Source organism: Canis lupus, chromosome 19 (assembly GCF_048164855.1).
Source record: "Canis lupus baileyi chromosome 19, mCanLup2.hap1, whole genome shotgun sequence".
NCBI lineage: Eukaryota > Metazoa > Chordata > Mammalia > Carnivora > Canidae > Canis > Canis lupus.
This window is the reverse complement of record NC_132856.1, coordinates 53014448-53030952: the sequence shown is the minus strand read 5'-3', so window position 1 is coordinate 53030952 and position 16505 is coordinate 53014448. Positions and strand designations below refer to the sequence as shown.

At 41.2% G+C, this 16505-nt stretch overlaps 1 protein-coding gene across 6 annotated transcripts; it reads right to left on the bottom strand.

Annotated features, from left to right (window-relative positions):
• Positions 1-91: 91 nt before the first annotated feature.
• On the bottom strand, positions 92-12347 carry ZNF699 (zinc finger protein 699). 6 transcript variants are annotated; one of them, XM_072787391.1, is made up of 6 exons: positions 12266-12347; positions 8017-8069; positions 7012-7138; positions 3695-3793; positions 3006-3183; positions 92-2655 (listed from the first exon to the last, which is right to left on the bottom strand). In XM_072787391.1, exons 2-6 carry the CDS (start codon positions 8062-8064, stop codon positions 1200-1202), a joined length of 1908 nt encoding a protein of 635 aa, XP_072643492.1. In that variant the 5' UTR covers positions 8065-8069; positions 12266-12347; the 3' UTR covers positions 92-1199. The 6 variants fall into 6 exon arrangements, with proteins under 6 accessions (XP_072643492.1, XP_072643489.1, XP_072643491.1 ...); XM_072787388.1 differs by lacking the exon at positions 12266-12347 and adding an exon at positions 11382-11935; XM_072787390.1 differs by lacking the exon at positions 12266-12347 and adding an exon at positions 11382-11921 and having other exon boundaries at positions 8017-8109.
• Positions 12348-16505: the final 4158 nt, after the last annotated feature.

The window sequence follows — 16505 nt, the reverse complement described above, 5'->3', positions numbered from 1 at the left end:
ACTGGATATAAGGAAATGATTCTGAGAAACACAGTCCAAAATATGTCCAAATTAACACATGCATACCAGCTCAACTACCTTTACTTCCAGCTTTTTTTTTTTTTTTTTTAAGATTTTATTTATTTATTCATGAGAGAGAGAGAGAGAGAGAGGCAGAGATACAGGCAGAGGGAGGAGCAGGTTCCATGCAGGGAGCCTGATGTGGGACTTGATCCCGGGTCTCCAGGATCACGCCCTGGACTGAAGGCGGCGCTAAACCACTGAGCCACCAGGGCTGCCCTACTTCCAGCTTTCTTATTGCAAGATCCCCCTTTCCCCCCAACCTTTTTAAATTCAAAACATTGGGTCCAGTTCCCAGCCATGAGCAAGGACCAACAACAAAATACTAAAACAACGTATCAGATGTGACTCTTTTTTTGGAGACTTTTGCACTTATTAATTTCTGTTAAAATTACTTATTAGACAGGAAAAGCTTTTAATAGTAAAAAGTGATAGCCTCAAAAACTTTAGGTTCTCTTAGTAAATAAAAAGGAAAAAAATGGGTAGGCAATTTCCAGTATGTTCCATACTAGATCAAAATGAAACTACCAATCACAAGGAAAAAATCACAAAAGAAATTACAAATACCAAAGTATTGATACCATAATGACTACATACCTGGAGAATGATGAGCATTAATTAGAAACTAACTGAACAAACCAAAAAAAGAAGACCACTCTTGCCTGCTTATGAAAAACACCTTGAATCCCCTATGGGTCCAAAAGGTTTTATAATGTAAAAACATTTACATCTCAGGCAAAATGAAAGTACCTATAATAAATCGTGGTTAGAAAATAAATACATAAATAAATAGATAAATAAAAAGTGGTTAGAGCTGAAAAGGTATTAGAGGGAAATTTATCACCGTAACTATGAATTCATATCAGAAAACAGAAAATGAAAAATCAATGAGCCAGCAGTCCACTTTACAGGTGAGGTGCTGATTTGTGCTTCTTGTATGAATTTTCTTCCACACAGGAAGCATGTTCACGAAGGCGTTACCACCAGGTATACATAAACAGGTCTCTCTCAGCTGTGAGTTCTCAAGACTTCAAACAGATAAGCAACAATTTCTTGCTTTCTTACATTCACGGAGCATTTCCACAATGTTCCATCTATGATTTGAAAACACCTTGCAGACATCCCCACATTTTTTATATTTATACACTTTCTCTAGTGTGAGTTTTCACATGTCTTCGAAAGTAGGCAGGACACACAAAAGCTTTCCCACATTCCTTACATTCATAGGGTTTCTCTCCAGTGTGGCTTCTTACATGTCTTCGAAAGGATGAGGGACAACTGAAGGCTTTCCCACATTCCAGACATTCAAAGGGTTTCTCTCCAGTGTGCATTCTTGCATGGACAGTAAGGTATGAAGAATGGCGAAAGGCTTTTCCACATTCCTTACATTCATAGGGTTTCTCTCCAGTATGTGTTCTCATGTGGATCCTAAGAGCTGAGGGATAAATAAAGGCTTTTCCACATTTCTTACATTCATAAGGTTTCTCTCCAGTGTGAGTTCTTATATGTACTGTAAGGTGGGAGGAACTAATGAAGGCCTTCCCACATTCTTTACATTCATAAGGCTTCTCTCCACTGTGAGTTCTTAAGTGTTCAGTGAGGGATGAGGAACGGCTAAAGGCTTTCCCACATTCCTTACATTCATATTGTATCTTTCCAGTGTGATCTCTCACATGTGCTCTGAAGGATGAGGGACAACTAAAGGCTTTTCCACATTCTTTACATTCATAGGGTTTCTCTCTACTTTGATTTTTCACATGCGTGTTAAGGGAAGTGGGAAGATAGAAGGCCTTTCCACATTCCAGACATTCATAGGGTTTCTCTCCAGTGTGTTTTCTCATATGGATACTTAAGGAGGAGGGACAATTGTAGGCTTTCCCACATTCCTTACATTTATAGGGTTTCTGTCCTGTGTGTGTTCTGACATGTACAGTGAGTTTTGAGGACTCACTGAATGCTTTCCCACACTCTTTACATTCGTAAGGCTTCTCTCCAGTATGAATTCTTATATGTATTATAAGGTGAGAAGAAGAACTAAAGGCCTTCCCACATTCCTTACATTCATATGGCTTATCTCCACTGTGAATCCTTTTGTGTTTGGAGAGTGAAGAGGAACAACTAAATGCCTTCCCACATTCCCTACACTCATAAGGCTTATCGCCACTGTGAATCCTTTTATGTTCTGTCAGGGATGAAGAACAGCTAAAGGTTTTCCCACATTCCTTACATTCATAGCTCGTCTTTCCAGTGTGAATCTTCATATGTGCCCTAAAGAAGGAAGAACAACCAAAGGCTTTTGTACATTCTTTACATTCATAGGGTTTCCCTTCAGTGGGATTTTTCACATGCTTCTTAAAACAAGCAAGAAAATGGAAAGCTTTCCCACATTCTTTACACTGATAGGGTTTGCTGCCAGTGTGAGACCTGATGTGATTCTTAAGGGATAAATGATCCGTGAAGGCCTTTTGACACTCATGGCATTCATAGGACTTTACTTCAGTAGTTCCCTTGTCTATGTTAAGACGTGAAATTTGGCCAAAGGCTTGTTCACACTGATTTTCTTCGTTACATTCAAAGATGTGCTCCACTGGACTTCTTTTAAAAATAAAAAACACATTATTAGCAATAAATAAATTTTTACCACTTTCAGTGACTATGTACACTTTCTGCCCTGTCAAGTTACAAGTTCAAAGTTCTCAACAAGGGGTCTACAAAAGCCAGTATTACCACTGAAGTTTGTTTTGACATACAATTTTTCTGATAACTGCTTACAGCTGAACTGTGTGTCAAACAGTAAAGATCTCAATGTCATTTTTGAAATCTTGAAAAACTCTTTATGAAATCACAATTTTTGACTAAATTCTACGTACATGTTTTTTAAGTTTTGTCACATTTTTAAGATTCTTTCCTGAGGCATTACATTTTCTTTTATGAATGGCACTCACCTCAAATGTCTCTCATGGCTTTTGTTCTGATAATAAGTATCATGGTATTCCCAGTTTTGGTGTAAAATGGATGACCAAGAATCATTCCTTTTGAATCTTACTATTTTCTGTTCACTGGATATTTTTTGTTCATAAATATCTTGTGCTGATTCATTAGTTTTAAGTTGAATCTTAAAACCTGAAACAAAAAAGTAAAGGTACCTATAAGGAAAGGACTTCTGGCAGTGTTGCCGTTTCAGGACTTTGGCAATATACACAAGGGTCAAGATAGCAACTAAGAAATGATTCTATGAAGACTGAGACTGATAGTAACACATATAAGGAATTATTAGGAGAACAAGGGGCACCTGCCTGGCTCAGTTGGAAGACCATGTGACTTGATCTTGGGCTCATGAGTTCGAGCCCCATATGGAATGCAGAGATTACTTAAATATATAAAACTTAAAAAGGCAAACAAAACAAAAAAGAACCAGTTCCTTCCTAAAGTACACATGATACTAACAAGAGGAATTCGGACAATCTTTCCCAAGAACTAGGAAAGTAAGAATACTGATAAAATGTCAAAATAGTAATGCAAGGTATCTGGAAGATCAGACTCCTCAAACAAAACAAAGTTTTGTTTTGCTCTTATTTGATGTTTCCAAATGTCATATCCCCCAACCAGGGCAGTTTCTCCCCAGGACTCTTGCCTTCCTGGTGCTTCCCCTGGATAAGTCCTTGTTCTACTGTCTCCAGGTCCTCCTCTTGTTTCCATTGGGAGATCAGATATGGTGTGTGCAGTGGATATCCTGTTAATGCAGAAAGGCAAAAAAAAAAAAAAAAAAATGCAAAAAGGCTTATCAGAGGGAAAATGATGAGGAACCATAAGCATTTCCATGAAGACAGGGTCAAAATTTTGCTCTTCTAATACTCTAATTATGGGCAAGAGTAAACTGAATTTCAACAAAATGTTTGTGAAAAACTTTTTTAAAGCAGGGTCAGTATGGGGGAGTAGACAATGACAAAGACAACAACACAGCCTCTGATTTCTAGAATTGATGTGACATTCATTGTCTAAACTTCCAATATTAGAAGCTAAGCCAGGACATTTTGTTCTCCTCTTGCACATAAATAATCTCTCAGAATACCAGTCTTAAACAAGGTTACTCTGAGATCATGATAAAATAAAACAAAACAAGGCCACCACATAATTTAATCTAAGGTTGACAAAAAAAAAAAAAAAAAAAAAAAAAAGTCATTACGCCACCCACAAAATACTCAGTAACAAAATTTCTACTTCTTTTTGTCAGCATCCAATCTAAAGTGATCATCTATGGACTGGGTTGAACAAAGTCCCTTGAAAATGTATGTCTAAACACATCAATGAGACAAAATCGCTCAGAAATAGAACTACATAAACAGTCAGCTGATCTTTGACAGAGGAGCAAAGGCAATACATGGAGAAGATAGTCTTTTCAAAAGAGACTAAACAACGAGCCATCAACATTCAAGAAAATATAGACACAGACATTTACACCCTTCACAAAAAGCAACTCAAAATGGATCACGGGGATGAAAAACCTAAATGTAAAGTGCAAAACTATGAAACTCTTTGAAGAAAACACCATATGAAAAGATAGTCCAATATGTCCTGAGGAAAATACAAATTAAAACAATGAGAGGGATCCCTGGGTGGCGCAGCGGTTTGGCGCCTGCCTTTGGCCCAGGGTGTGATCCTAGAGACCCGGGATCGAATCCCACATCGGGCTCCCGGTGCATGGAGTCTGCTTCTACCTCTGCCTATGTCTCTGCCTCTCTCTCTCTCTCTCTCTCTGACTATCATAAATAATAAAATAAAAAAAAAGAAAAAAAAAAAAACAATGAGAAACCACTGCACACCTATGAGAACAGTAAAATCCAAAACACTGACACCAAAAATGCTGGCAAGGATGTAGGACAGGAATTCTTTCACTGCTAGTGGGAATGCAAAATGGTACAGCACTTTGGAAGAGTTTGGCAGCTTCTTACAAAACTAATCTTAACATATGATCAGGCAATCACACTGCTTAGAATTTACCTAAAGGAGCTGAAAACATGTCCACACAAAAACCTACACATGCATGTTAACTGCAACTTTATTCACAACTGCCCAAACTTAGAAACAATTAAGATGTCCTTTTTTTTTTTTTTTAATTTATTTATTTATGATAGTCACAGAGAGAGAGAGAGAGGCAGAGACACAGGCAGAGGGAGAAGCAGGCTCCATGCACCGGGAGCCCGACGTGGGATTCGATCCCGGGTCTCCAGGATCGCGCCCTGGGCCAAAGACAGGCGCTAAACCACTGCGCCACCCAGGGATCCCTTAAGATGTCCTTTAGTGGGTAAATGGGTGAATCAAACTATGGTACAGCTAGACAATGAAACATTATTCAGAATTAAAAAGATATGAATTATCAAGCCACAAAAAGCCATGAAAGAACCATAAATGTATATGACTATGTGAAAGAAGGCATTGAAAAAATCTATACACCTTACCACATGACTCCAACTACAACATTCTAGAAAAGCCAAAACTATGGAGGCAGTAAAAAGATCAATGGTTGCCACAGCTTAGCAGGAAAGGAGAGAAGAACTGACAAGGCAAAGAGGATTTTTAGGGCAATGAAATTACTCTGTATGATACTATAATGATGAATATATATCATTACATATTTGTCCAAACCATAGGATGTATTCTATGTTGAATGAATTCACCAAGAGTGAATCCTAATGTATAAATTATGGACTCAAGTGATGATGATGTGTCAATTCAGGTTCATCAACTGTAACAAATGTATCATTCTGGTAGGAGATGTTGATACTACCTGTACAGAGGTAGGGCACCCATGAGAAATCTTTGTATCTGCCACTCACTCATTCTGCTATGAATCTACAACTGCTCTAAAAAAAAAAAAGTAAGTGTATTAAAACAAAATGTCATGTACACCTGAAACCTCAGAATGTCACTTTATTGGAAATAGGGTCTTTGTAGATTAATCAAGTAAAGATGAAATTATACTGGATTTGAATGGGTCTTAAATCCACTGACTAGTGTCCTTATAAGGAGGGGCATAAAACAGAGGGAAGAAGACCAGGTGAAGATAAAGGCAAAGATCAGAAAGATCACCCTAGTTGCACGGGGTGCCCAGATGACTCGGTAGAGTGTGCAACTCTTGATCTCGGGGTTCTGGGTTTGAGCCTTATGCTGGGTATAGAAATCACTTCAAAATAAAATTTAAAGAAAACAAAAAACTAACAAACAAACAAACAAAACCCCCAATATCATCGCAAACCAAAAAACACCAGGGATTGGTGGCCAACTACCAGAAGCTAGGAAGAAACAAGGAGAGATTGCTGCCGTAGAGCCTTCAGGAGGAGCATGGTCCTACTGACACCTCGATTTTGTACTTCCAGTCTCCAGAAATGTGAAAGAATAAGTTTCTGCTGTTTTCAGCCAGTTTGTAGTACTTTGTTATGAAAAGCCTAGGAAACCAATACAGCCTGCTTCCACAGACCCACCCTTAAGTCACTCAACCAAAGTACAAACCCTGTAGTATAACTTTTTAACACCTCTTTTCGGAGATATACCACAGCTCCCCATGTCATCTGTTCTCCCTCCCTGCACTAATAATCTCCCCTTGTTTACAGGTGTGTTTCTGAGTAAAGAGCATTAACATCAGTAAAATTCTCACAATGACCCAAACCACAAACTTCCCTAAGGCTCAAAGTGACTCCTGAAGTCTATGCCAACACTTTCAACACTTAATAAACTTCAAGGCTTTTAACCACAAGAAAAAGAAAAAGGCAGTTCACCACACAGATGTTTATTTTCATGGTGAAGCCACTAGATTCTAAGTTCCTTGGGGTCGGTGACCACGTCTGTCTTATTTACCAATTTATTCTAATTCCTCAGTCTAAATTCTAGAACAAGGTCAATTAGTAAACTTGTTTTCTAAATAACTAAATAAAGAAATGTTGCCATTCTTACCTAGTGAGGCCAGGTTCTGAAAGTTTTCCAGCATCACATCTCTGTAGAGGCTTCTCTGAGCAAGATCCAGCAAAGCCCACTCCTCCTGGGTGAAGTCCACAGCCACATCCTCAAAGACCACAGAGTCCTAAAACATCCCACATACATTCTTTTCAGAAAGGTACCAACTCTCCCCACGTGTGCAGGAAGATGGATGAGGTTGCTAATACCGGGGAACTGAAAATCAGGAAATTCTGAAGATTTTATGATCTCCCAAAATCTACCTAAGAATTCAGACATCAGATCTTTCTCCTTGTATCCATTACATCCTTCCTAATCTCATCCTGTTTCATGGATCTAACTACACTTCTAAAACACTAAATTGATCTCTTGCACAGTTTGATGGTGACCAATTCCAATCTTATAATGACCCAGAACAGTCCAGAGCCTATAGCAGAAATGACAGAAATGCTCTAGAGATGAAATAATTTCCACAGACACTAGCAATTCCTTGTTCCACAAATAATTTTACCTGCTTCCTTCTTTCCTACCATAGCAATCAGCATAACATGAAAAGACCAAGTCAAAGCCAAATGAGGTTTAAATGCATAAAATCACACTGAGGGATGGGGAACTTTCTTTGTTGGTTTCTTTTTTTTCCCCACAAACCTGAGGCCCAGAAGCCTGCAGAAATATAACTTTCCACTCAGGCCCACAGCTGGCCATATTGTCTTTTACTTTAGCCAGGGGGTCAGCAAACTACAGCACATGGGCTAAATCCAGCCTCCAACTTGTTTGTGTAAAGTTGTATTGGAACACAATAAAGCATTTGTTTATGAACTGTCTGTGGCTGGTTTCATACTAAATTGACAGTTTAACTGTAATAGAAACTCTATAGCCTCAATGCCTAAAATACTATGTGATCCAACAGAGAAACAGATTGCTGACCACTGCTCTAAACAATTAGGAGGTCAATGACCTGGTGGAATGGAAAATTCTTTTGGAGAATTATTAGCTCCTACCTACCTGTGTCATATTTTTCTGTAATTCAGCAGCATTTCTTTCTTCTTCCATGTTCCCTTCATGAAGAAAGTCAGAGCACTGAGAAGTTAGTTAGAGCTGAAGCAGGAGAAAGAAAACACAAGAATCCAGGTCTCCCCACAATTTCCACAACTCATGAGCCTGGATGCTACAGCACATCTGTTATGAGGGACCACTCCCCTCAAAACACACACACACACACACACACACGTATAAAGCATACCCCTAAGACACCCAACCAAACACACACTGAGTAAGAAGGTAATCTTATCTCCTACAGAGCTAGAAAAAAAACATTGCTGTGGTCCTTGCTGACCATTAAAAAGAGGGAGAAAACGTTAAAAGTCCCATTTTGTAAATTAAGCAAAATCTAAAACAGTTTAGCTGTCAACTTCCCATAATAATGAAAAACAAAAAATATCAGACAATGCTTTCAACCATAAAAATACACTCTGTGTCAAATCCCAAAAAGGACTTACATATCCAATTTCTGGGGGCTCCACTCCCAGTATTTCTTACTTCTGCACCACTGGCAGGCTAACAAGAATTACTGCTCAGCCCCTGACCATTGAATCCACCCCTGCAGGGCCTCTGAAACTCAGTTTCTGAGAAAGAGTATCAACTGACTGAATACTACATGTAGGAGGCAGAGAAGATTGCCATGCTGTGATTCCCATGTTAAAGTTTGCCTATGCAATACAGCAGCACAGAACAAGAACACCCAAAGTGAAGTCAGCAACATGTCATATCCGATAGCAGCTCTATTACATAAATTTAAAGTAATGAAAACTAACAGCTTTTTTCATGCAGTGGATCAAGCAGCATATTTTAATATCGATAAAAATTGCAACATTCTTTACTGTATTAATAACATGTGCCATTTGAGCAACCATGATGGGAGAATGACCCCGCAGAGAGCTTTCCTCTCATAGAAGTTCTGCAAATCAGGTATTATTACAGTTTTTATAGTTGAGAATTCTTAGAATCGATTAACCATATACTCAATGCTACCAAGTCAGAAAGCGGCCGAGGTGTACGTAACACAGGGTGTACTACACATACAAGTGTGTGAATGCAGGCCTGTTTGTCTTCAAAGCCTAAATTCCCAATGAGTGTATTTCTGAACATACACCTTATAATTTAGTTGTTAGTGAGGCATTACAAGCAGTACCAGAGTCTAGCCTAGAATCCTGCTGTGCACTATGGAGAGTAGACAAACGAAGTATTCTATTTACATGTTTTATCTTTGAACACCTCTTGACTAAGACCCATGTTCTGAGCAAGAGCGCTTCCCTTAAGGCCCCTACCTCTTGTTCCTTCATTTCATATTTACTTAGGTAATATTTACCCCAATCCCACTACATACAGTCACAAAGGATATAGCACTGAACAAAACAGAAAAATCCTGAAGGACAGGGATGTCATGATCTTCTGAGGGAGGGGAGTAAATGAACAAACTGTATCAGGTAGTGGTATAGGATACATAATAATGCAGCACACACACACATTTACCTTTAACCAGTTAGGACTACTTTTGTAGCTGAGAAGAAGCAGAAAATGAAACAAAGTGTTTCAGATAACACTAGGAATCCATAGCTGATGTGGGACATATACTTACATAGTTCTATGAATATCATCAACTCCCAGAGAAAATAAAATCAGAATGAGTGGGGTAACCATTAACTTAAAGGTTGGAAAAAGGACAGCATAAAGGTTTAGAAAAATGAAAATAGAACAAAATTAATGATGTTTTTTTTTAAAAAAAGGAATCATAAAAAGGAATAATGTGCTCCTTGAAAACTAATAAAATCAACAAAGCTTGAACAATTTTAACAATAGAGCATAGACAAAGAGTTATGAATGAGTCATAATCACAGATTTTGAAGGGAGAATACAACAAAAAAGCTAAGATAATACACATGAAAATGTACAGATAATGAATGAATTCCTACAGAGAAGTACAACTTTCTGGCAATGATCTAAAATAAATACAAAACCTGATTACATCCAATCCTGAAAGAAAAAACAACAACAAAAAACAGTAGTTTAAAACAGGCCCACAAAATAAATATAAATTACAATTTTTTTCACAGGCAAGTACACCAAATAAAGGATTCATAATTCCATTGTAAGAGTGGAAAAATACTGTTTTCCTAGTGTTTCCAAGCCAAAAAAGTACAACTCAAGACAAAATAGGAAAGATCTCAAACACACAAATGCAAAACACTATAAAAGTATTAGTATAGTCAAGAATTGAATAATGAGGGATGCCTGGGTGGCTCAGCAGTTGGGCGTCTGCCTTCCGCTCAGGACATGATCCCAGGATCCTGGGATCGAGTCCCACATCAGGCTTCCTGCATGGAGCCTGCTTCTCCCTCTGCCTGTGTCTCTGCCTCTCTCTCTCTCTTTGTCTCTCATGAATAAATAAATAAAATCTTAAAAATAAAAAAAAGCGACCAATCTATATCAATATCCATTGATGGCCATTTAACACACTAGGATTAGAGAATAGCTCTAATTTGGAAAAAAATAATTAGTATCTATGACCCTACAGCAAATATATGTTTATATTTATATTTATATTTTTTTTTAAAGAGGCCAGTATGGAGCCTAGGGGAGCTTGAAATCACGACTCTGAGATCGAGACCAAGAGTCTGAGGCTGGGGTCACCTGGTCGGCTCAGTCCATTAAGAGCCAGACTCTTGATTTTGGTTCAGGTCTTGATCTCAGGGTTGTGAAATCCAGTTGTAATAGAAGCAGGACTCCCCCTGATGATGAGTGAGGAGTCTGCTTAAGATTCTCTCTCCCTCTCTAAAAAAAAAAATAAATAAATCAGACCCTAAACCAACTGAACTATCCAGGTGCCCCACAAACATCCTATTTAAATTCTGAAATGATAGGGGCGCCTGGGTGGCGCAGTGGCTGAGAGTCTACCTTTGGGTCAGGTCATGATCCCGGAGTCCTGGGATCCAATCCTGCATCGGGCTCCCCGCAGGGTGCCTGCTTCTCTCTCTGTCTCTCATGAGTAAATAAATAAAAATCATAAAAAATAAGTAAATCCTGAAATGATAGAATAATTCCCCCCTGGGATCGGGAACAAGGCAAGGATGCAAATTATATGCTCTCATTTAGTACTGTCTGTCCACTTAAATGTAGGTCCTAGCAAACACACTCAAGAAATTAAGAACGCAAGGTACGGGAATTTAAGAGAAAACGCTGAAAACGGCCCATGATCTCACTCTCGGTGTGAAATTCAAAACAATCTACAGATAAATGGTTAAAATTTACAGCCGCATTGGAGGGAGAAGGGGGTTACAGAGATATTAAGTAATCAGTTCGCGTTTCTGTACCTGAATATAATGTATCAAACTGTTGCCCACAGGCAGGGTAAAATTCAATGATGAAGTATCTCCTGCACCAGGAGGGGAGCCGGGAACCGAGCTGAGGCCAACGTCACCCGGTGCTCACCCAACACACCGAAATCCCCTGACCAGCGGACGGACGAGGTGGAGGCGCCTGCCCGGCCACGGAATGGCGGGGATGCTTTACTTTCTGAAAAGGAGGCCTGGGATGCTTTGGAAGGCCCAGTACATAGGAGGGTGGGTGTCTAACTCTAGCCGGCAGCCGACTCACCCCGGCTGCTGCACGCAGCCCAGAGCTCCTGATTCGGGGAGTTTGGGCCGAGCCGCGGCCGCGGGAGGCCCCCCGCGCTGGGTTCCGGCGGGGGCGGGAGGCACGGCCCGAGCGGCCGTCCTCCGAATGACGACCTATCCCCCTCCCGCACGCCAGACCCGGGGCTGCAGGGTCTGAGCCGGGAAGGACGCCGACTGAGGCAGAAAATCTGCCCCAGCGGCGAGTGGGGGACCGAGGCGCTATGGCCGTCAGCTCGCGCAGGCGCAGGAGCACACTTCTACTTCCGGTTTCTGAGCCGCGCACAACGTAAAGGGCGGGGCCTAGGGATCAGGGGGTGTGGTGAGACGGCAGGTGGGGGCTTCCAGCCGCCGGTGGAAGAGCAATGCTAGTTCGTGCTGCCGTGAGTCGCGGTTGGGCCCTGGGGCCGGAACCGCGCAGGACTTGGGGTTGGACGGGGCTCAGAGGGGCCTCAGGTGGTTGGCGGGGTTTGGTTGTCTAGGCCTGTGGGGCGGAGCTGGGGCGAGACACCGCCTGGGGGCGTGGTTTAGGGTGGGACCACTCCGAGGGGCGGGGCTTGGTTGAAAATTGTTGGGGAGGGCACCTGGGTGGCTCTGGGGCTGAGCATCTGCCCTTGGCTCAGGTCGTGATCCTGGAGGCTGAGGATCGAGTCCCACGTCGGGCTCCCTGCGTGGAGCCTGCTTCTCCCTCTGCCTGGGTCTCTGCCTCTCTCCGTGTGTCTGTCATGAATAAATAAATAAATTCTTAACAACAACAACAAACAATGGCATTCCAGCTCCTCCTCAGAGGAGCATCAAGACCCCCAATTCTTGGGCCCAGTCAGCTAAAACAATACTTACAGTAACTGAAGTCAAAGGAGTTTACAACCCTGCCCTCCCCAGGAGTCCAAAGAAGGTGGCTACTTTAATGAAGGAATGTTCTAAACCATGAGATAGGTGTGGAGTCCTGTTTACCACAGCTTCTCACCAGGATGACCCCCCTCAAGAGGAGGAAAGAGCCCAAACTCCTGCAGGTGATGAGCCACGACAGAGTGCAGGATTCTGGAAAAAATGGGCTGTGTCATCACTGTAACAACAGAGATGTCTTATCCTCCCCTTGGCCAGTGACCTTCCAAAAAGTGGTAAAAGACAAAAAGACAAAGGGGGAAGGCAAAAAAAGGAAGAGCTGACTCTTTCTTGGAGGAGGAAATATACATTGTCTCTACCATAAAGGGCCTAACTCAAGAAAGCAGTCTCTCTCTCCGACCCCAGGAAGTGAATACCTTGGGAGGAGGATTAATGAAAAGGGAAATTACCAGCTTAACCAATAAAATGGGCCCACTTTTGCTATAAGATGATACTGTCCTGGTTGTTCTTTCCAGACAGTCCCTTTTCCCATTATTGGAATGGGACCTGCTGAGCCAACCTTGTGAAATAAGCTGAAATCTTGTGCCATTGGTGGGCGCCAGTTGCTGAGAACAAGTTAACCTTCTGTTACTAGTGGAGGTGGTCAATATGCCACAGTATCTACTGGCTGAGGAAAGGCACTGACTTAGTGAAAAAAGCAACACTGATTCCTGCCATTTCATCTTTAGTTCCTGGTGCACCCTGTGATTAAAGCCACTAAGCATAAATAAGGCTGACCATAGACTATAGTTAAATGTGATTATTCCCTTCACTACAGCACCCATACCACATACCACTGCCTTATTGGATGATGTTTGAGCTGAAATTGTGAATTTGGCTAATATGTTCTATTCAATAAAAGTCTCACAGATGAGAAAGGCATCCTCACCCACTGCCCACGTGATGTACTCTCTCTTAAAAAAAAAGAAAGATTTTATTTATTTATTTGAGAGAAAGAGAGCATGAGCCGGGGCTGGGCGGGTAGGGAGAAGCAGACTCCAAGCTGAGCCCGGAGCCTGATGCAGGGCTCTGGATCCCAAGACCCCGGGATCTAAAGGCAGATGCTTAACCTCTGAAGCCACCCAGATGCCACCATGTTGTGCTCTCTTAAAGGCCTGGAACAAACTTGGGCCTGCTCCCAATACCCAGAAAATAGAATGAATAGAATTAATCCTTTCAGATGAAATAGATACCACCATTTTGGCAATACCCCGGGAGAGGTTTGGGCAGATTCCCCTACTGCCTCCCACAAATGACCATCAACTTTAACCTACGCTCTGTGGCTGTGCCTCTTTGGCTATACTCTGTACTTCTGTTCTGAATGGGGCAGAGCAAAAAGCCCCTTACCTCATCAGAACCTAGGAGTCAATGAGAAACTGTCTTCTGACCATTTCCCAAGAGAGGTGAGTGGGAGATGACACCATAACAGCTCCTTACAGGCCTCCCATCCTATCATGTTCTGGGAGAATCACAGGGCAATCTGCCAAAACTCAGATTTCCCCACAGGTCAAGCTTTTGCCTGCATGGCCTATGTGGATAGATACAAAGTCTCAATGGCACCACAGCTGAGTCATTTCTCTACAACTCTGGCCCCCAATTTTTCATGTATCTAGCTAAAAATTCTTTTTAGATGCTTTTGTGCTGGGCAGAATAATGCCCCTACCAAAGATGTCCATGTTCTAATCCACAGAACCCATGAATGTATTACTTAGTGTGCCAAAGGGGACTATGCAGATGTGGCTAAATTAAGGTTCTTGAGATGGGAGGGATTATGGAGGTGGGCCTAATGGGCCAGGGATCTTTATAAGTGAAAGAGGGAGGCAGTAGGGTCAGAGCCAGAAGAGATTTGAGAATGGAAGTGGTGATAAGAGTAATTTATGGTCATGAGCCAAGGAATGGAGACAGCTTCCAGAAGCTGGAAAGGCAAGGAAATGAATTCTCCTCTACAGTCTCCAGAGGAATGTGGACACCTTGTGGTGCCCTGTGGACACCCTGAATTTCACCCAGTGAGACCCATCAGATGCCTGACCTTCACAACTATTAGATAATAAATTTGCTTAAGCTACTAAGTTTCTGGTAACTTGTTACAGAAGCAATAGGAAGCTAACACAGATTCTGTAATTAATTGTACCTATAGGGGCTTATGCCAAAATAGATTGTTTTTTTTAAAGATTGTATTTATTTATTAGAGAGAGAGAGAGCAGAGGGAGAGTGAGGGAGAGGGAGAGAATTTGAAGCTGACTCTATGCTGAGTGCAGAGCCCAATATGGGGCTCGATCCCACAACCTTGAGATTGTGCCCTGAGCTGAAACCAAGAGTCATACACTTAACCAGCTGAGCTATTCACGGACCCATGATTCTGTTCTTTTAGGGAACTTCAGACAAGAATGACCAGGACCATGACTCCCAGTAGAGTAATGAGGGGTACATACTTTAGCCAGGCTCCCCATGCAGAGCCAAGCTAATTAAATCATTAAACTGGGTGCAGCAAGAGGTGTTGGCAGCTGAACACACCCTGCTTCAGCTGGCCAGCAGGAAGTCCAGGGTAACACAATTGTTCATTACCACTCATGCTAAAGTATTTAGAACACTGTCATCATCTGTGGGAAATATACAAAATAGAACAATAATAATAGGATGAGACCAAAAGGAATCATATTAGTATCCAGAAAGTTCATTTTGTTCTGTTAATTCAAGTTCAGTATCAAGGGAGGCTGCTCCTCCCTGAAGGTTCTTTGAAGTGTCTAAATGTGAACATCCATTTTAGAGGTTACCTTGGTGCATAGAGAGAAATTTTATAGACTGAGACCTTCTTAGAGTTTTAATGTGTCATAACAAATTCAGCATCCTCATTTTACTGCAATTAAACTCACATTTTCCCATTTCAAGAGATCCTGGAGACCAAAACATTGACCAGATCTCATAAAAATATTTGTTTCCCTAGAGTTTCTGCTTGGGATGATGAAAAAGTTTTGGTAATTGATAGTGGGGTAGTTGGGGAACTTTGTAAATATACTGAATGCCACTGAGTTAGTTATACACTTAAAAATGACTAAAGTGGTAAGTTTTAATTTTATTGCAGTTTTTAAAATCATTTGTGTCCTTCACTATATTATCTCATTGGGTGCATTTTTCTCTGACCAGTGTGTAAGCTACACACTTTCTGATCTCCCAGGAGGAGCAACAGAAGGATCTAGGGAAAGTGTACAAAGGTTTATTTGGGAATAGCAGAGAACTGCAATTTGGGGCAAGCAACCTACAGCAAAGACCATACACTAGTCCAACAAACAAAGGAGAAGAACATTATTTTATAGAGAAGGAGAAAGTTGGGAGGGGTTGTTTGAACAAGAGTCCTTTGGAGAAAAAGAAGTCAGGGTGATGATAGTTTCTCATTGACTGAGTTGCTGAAGTAGTCTATATCTTGTAGGAGATGCAATGTGCATCTTCTGTTGGGGGCTGTAATTTCCTGTTGAGGATTCTTCCATAGGGAAATTTATAATTGATCATTCTTACAGTGACTAAGGAGTGGTACCCCGTGAGAGTGTCCCTTCTGGCCTCCTGACTGCATTTTAGTAAAGTTTTTCTTCCCACAAGAGAATAAATTACAATTCTATTAGATAAGCAGGTTCACTACCTAGTCCATGACATATCCCTGGGAGGCAAATCCCTCAAGCCAAGGCAAATTACAGCAATTCAAAATTCTCTCCCTTTGCACTAAAAGACAATTTAGAGGATTCCTAAGACTTATTATAGGCTGTCCGTTTCCAATGTAATGTCATATCTGTCTCCTTCTATGACATGACTGATGACATCCCTTAAGCTTTGCCATGGCTAATATTGAGAACTTTTCCACTCTGGGTCTCCCAAATTATAATATGTGTGTGTGTGTGTTGTTGTTGTTTTTCTTGTTACCTGAAAGGGATGGTCAAGCTCTTGGGC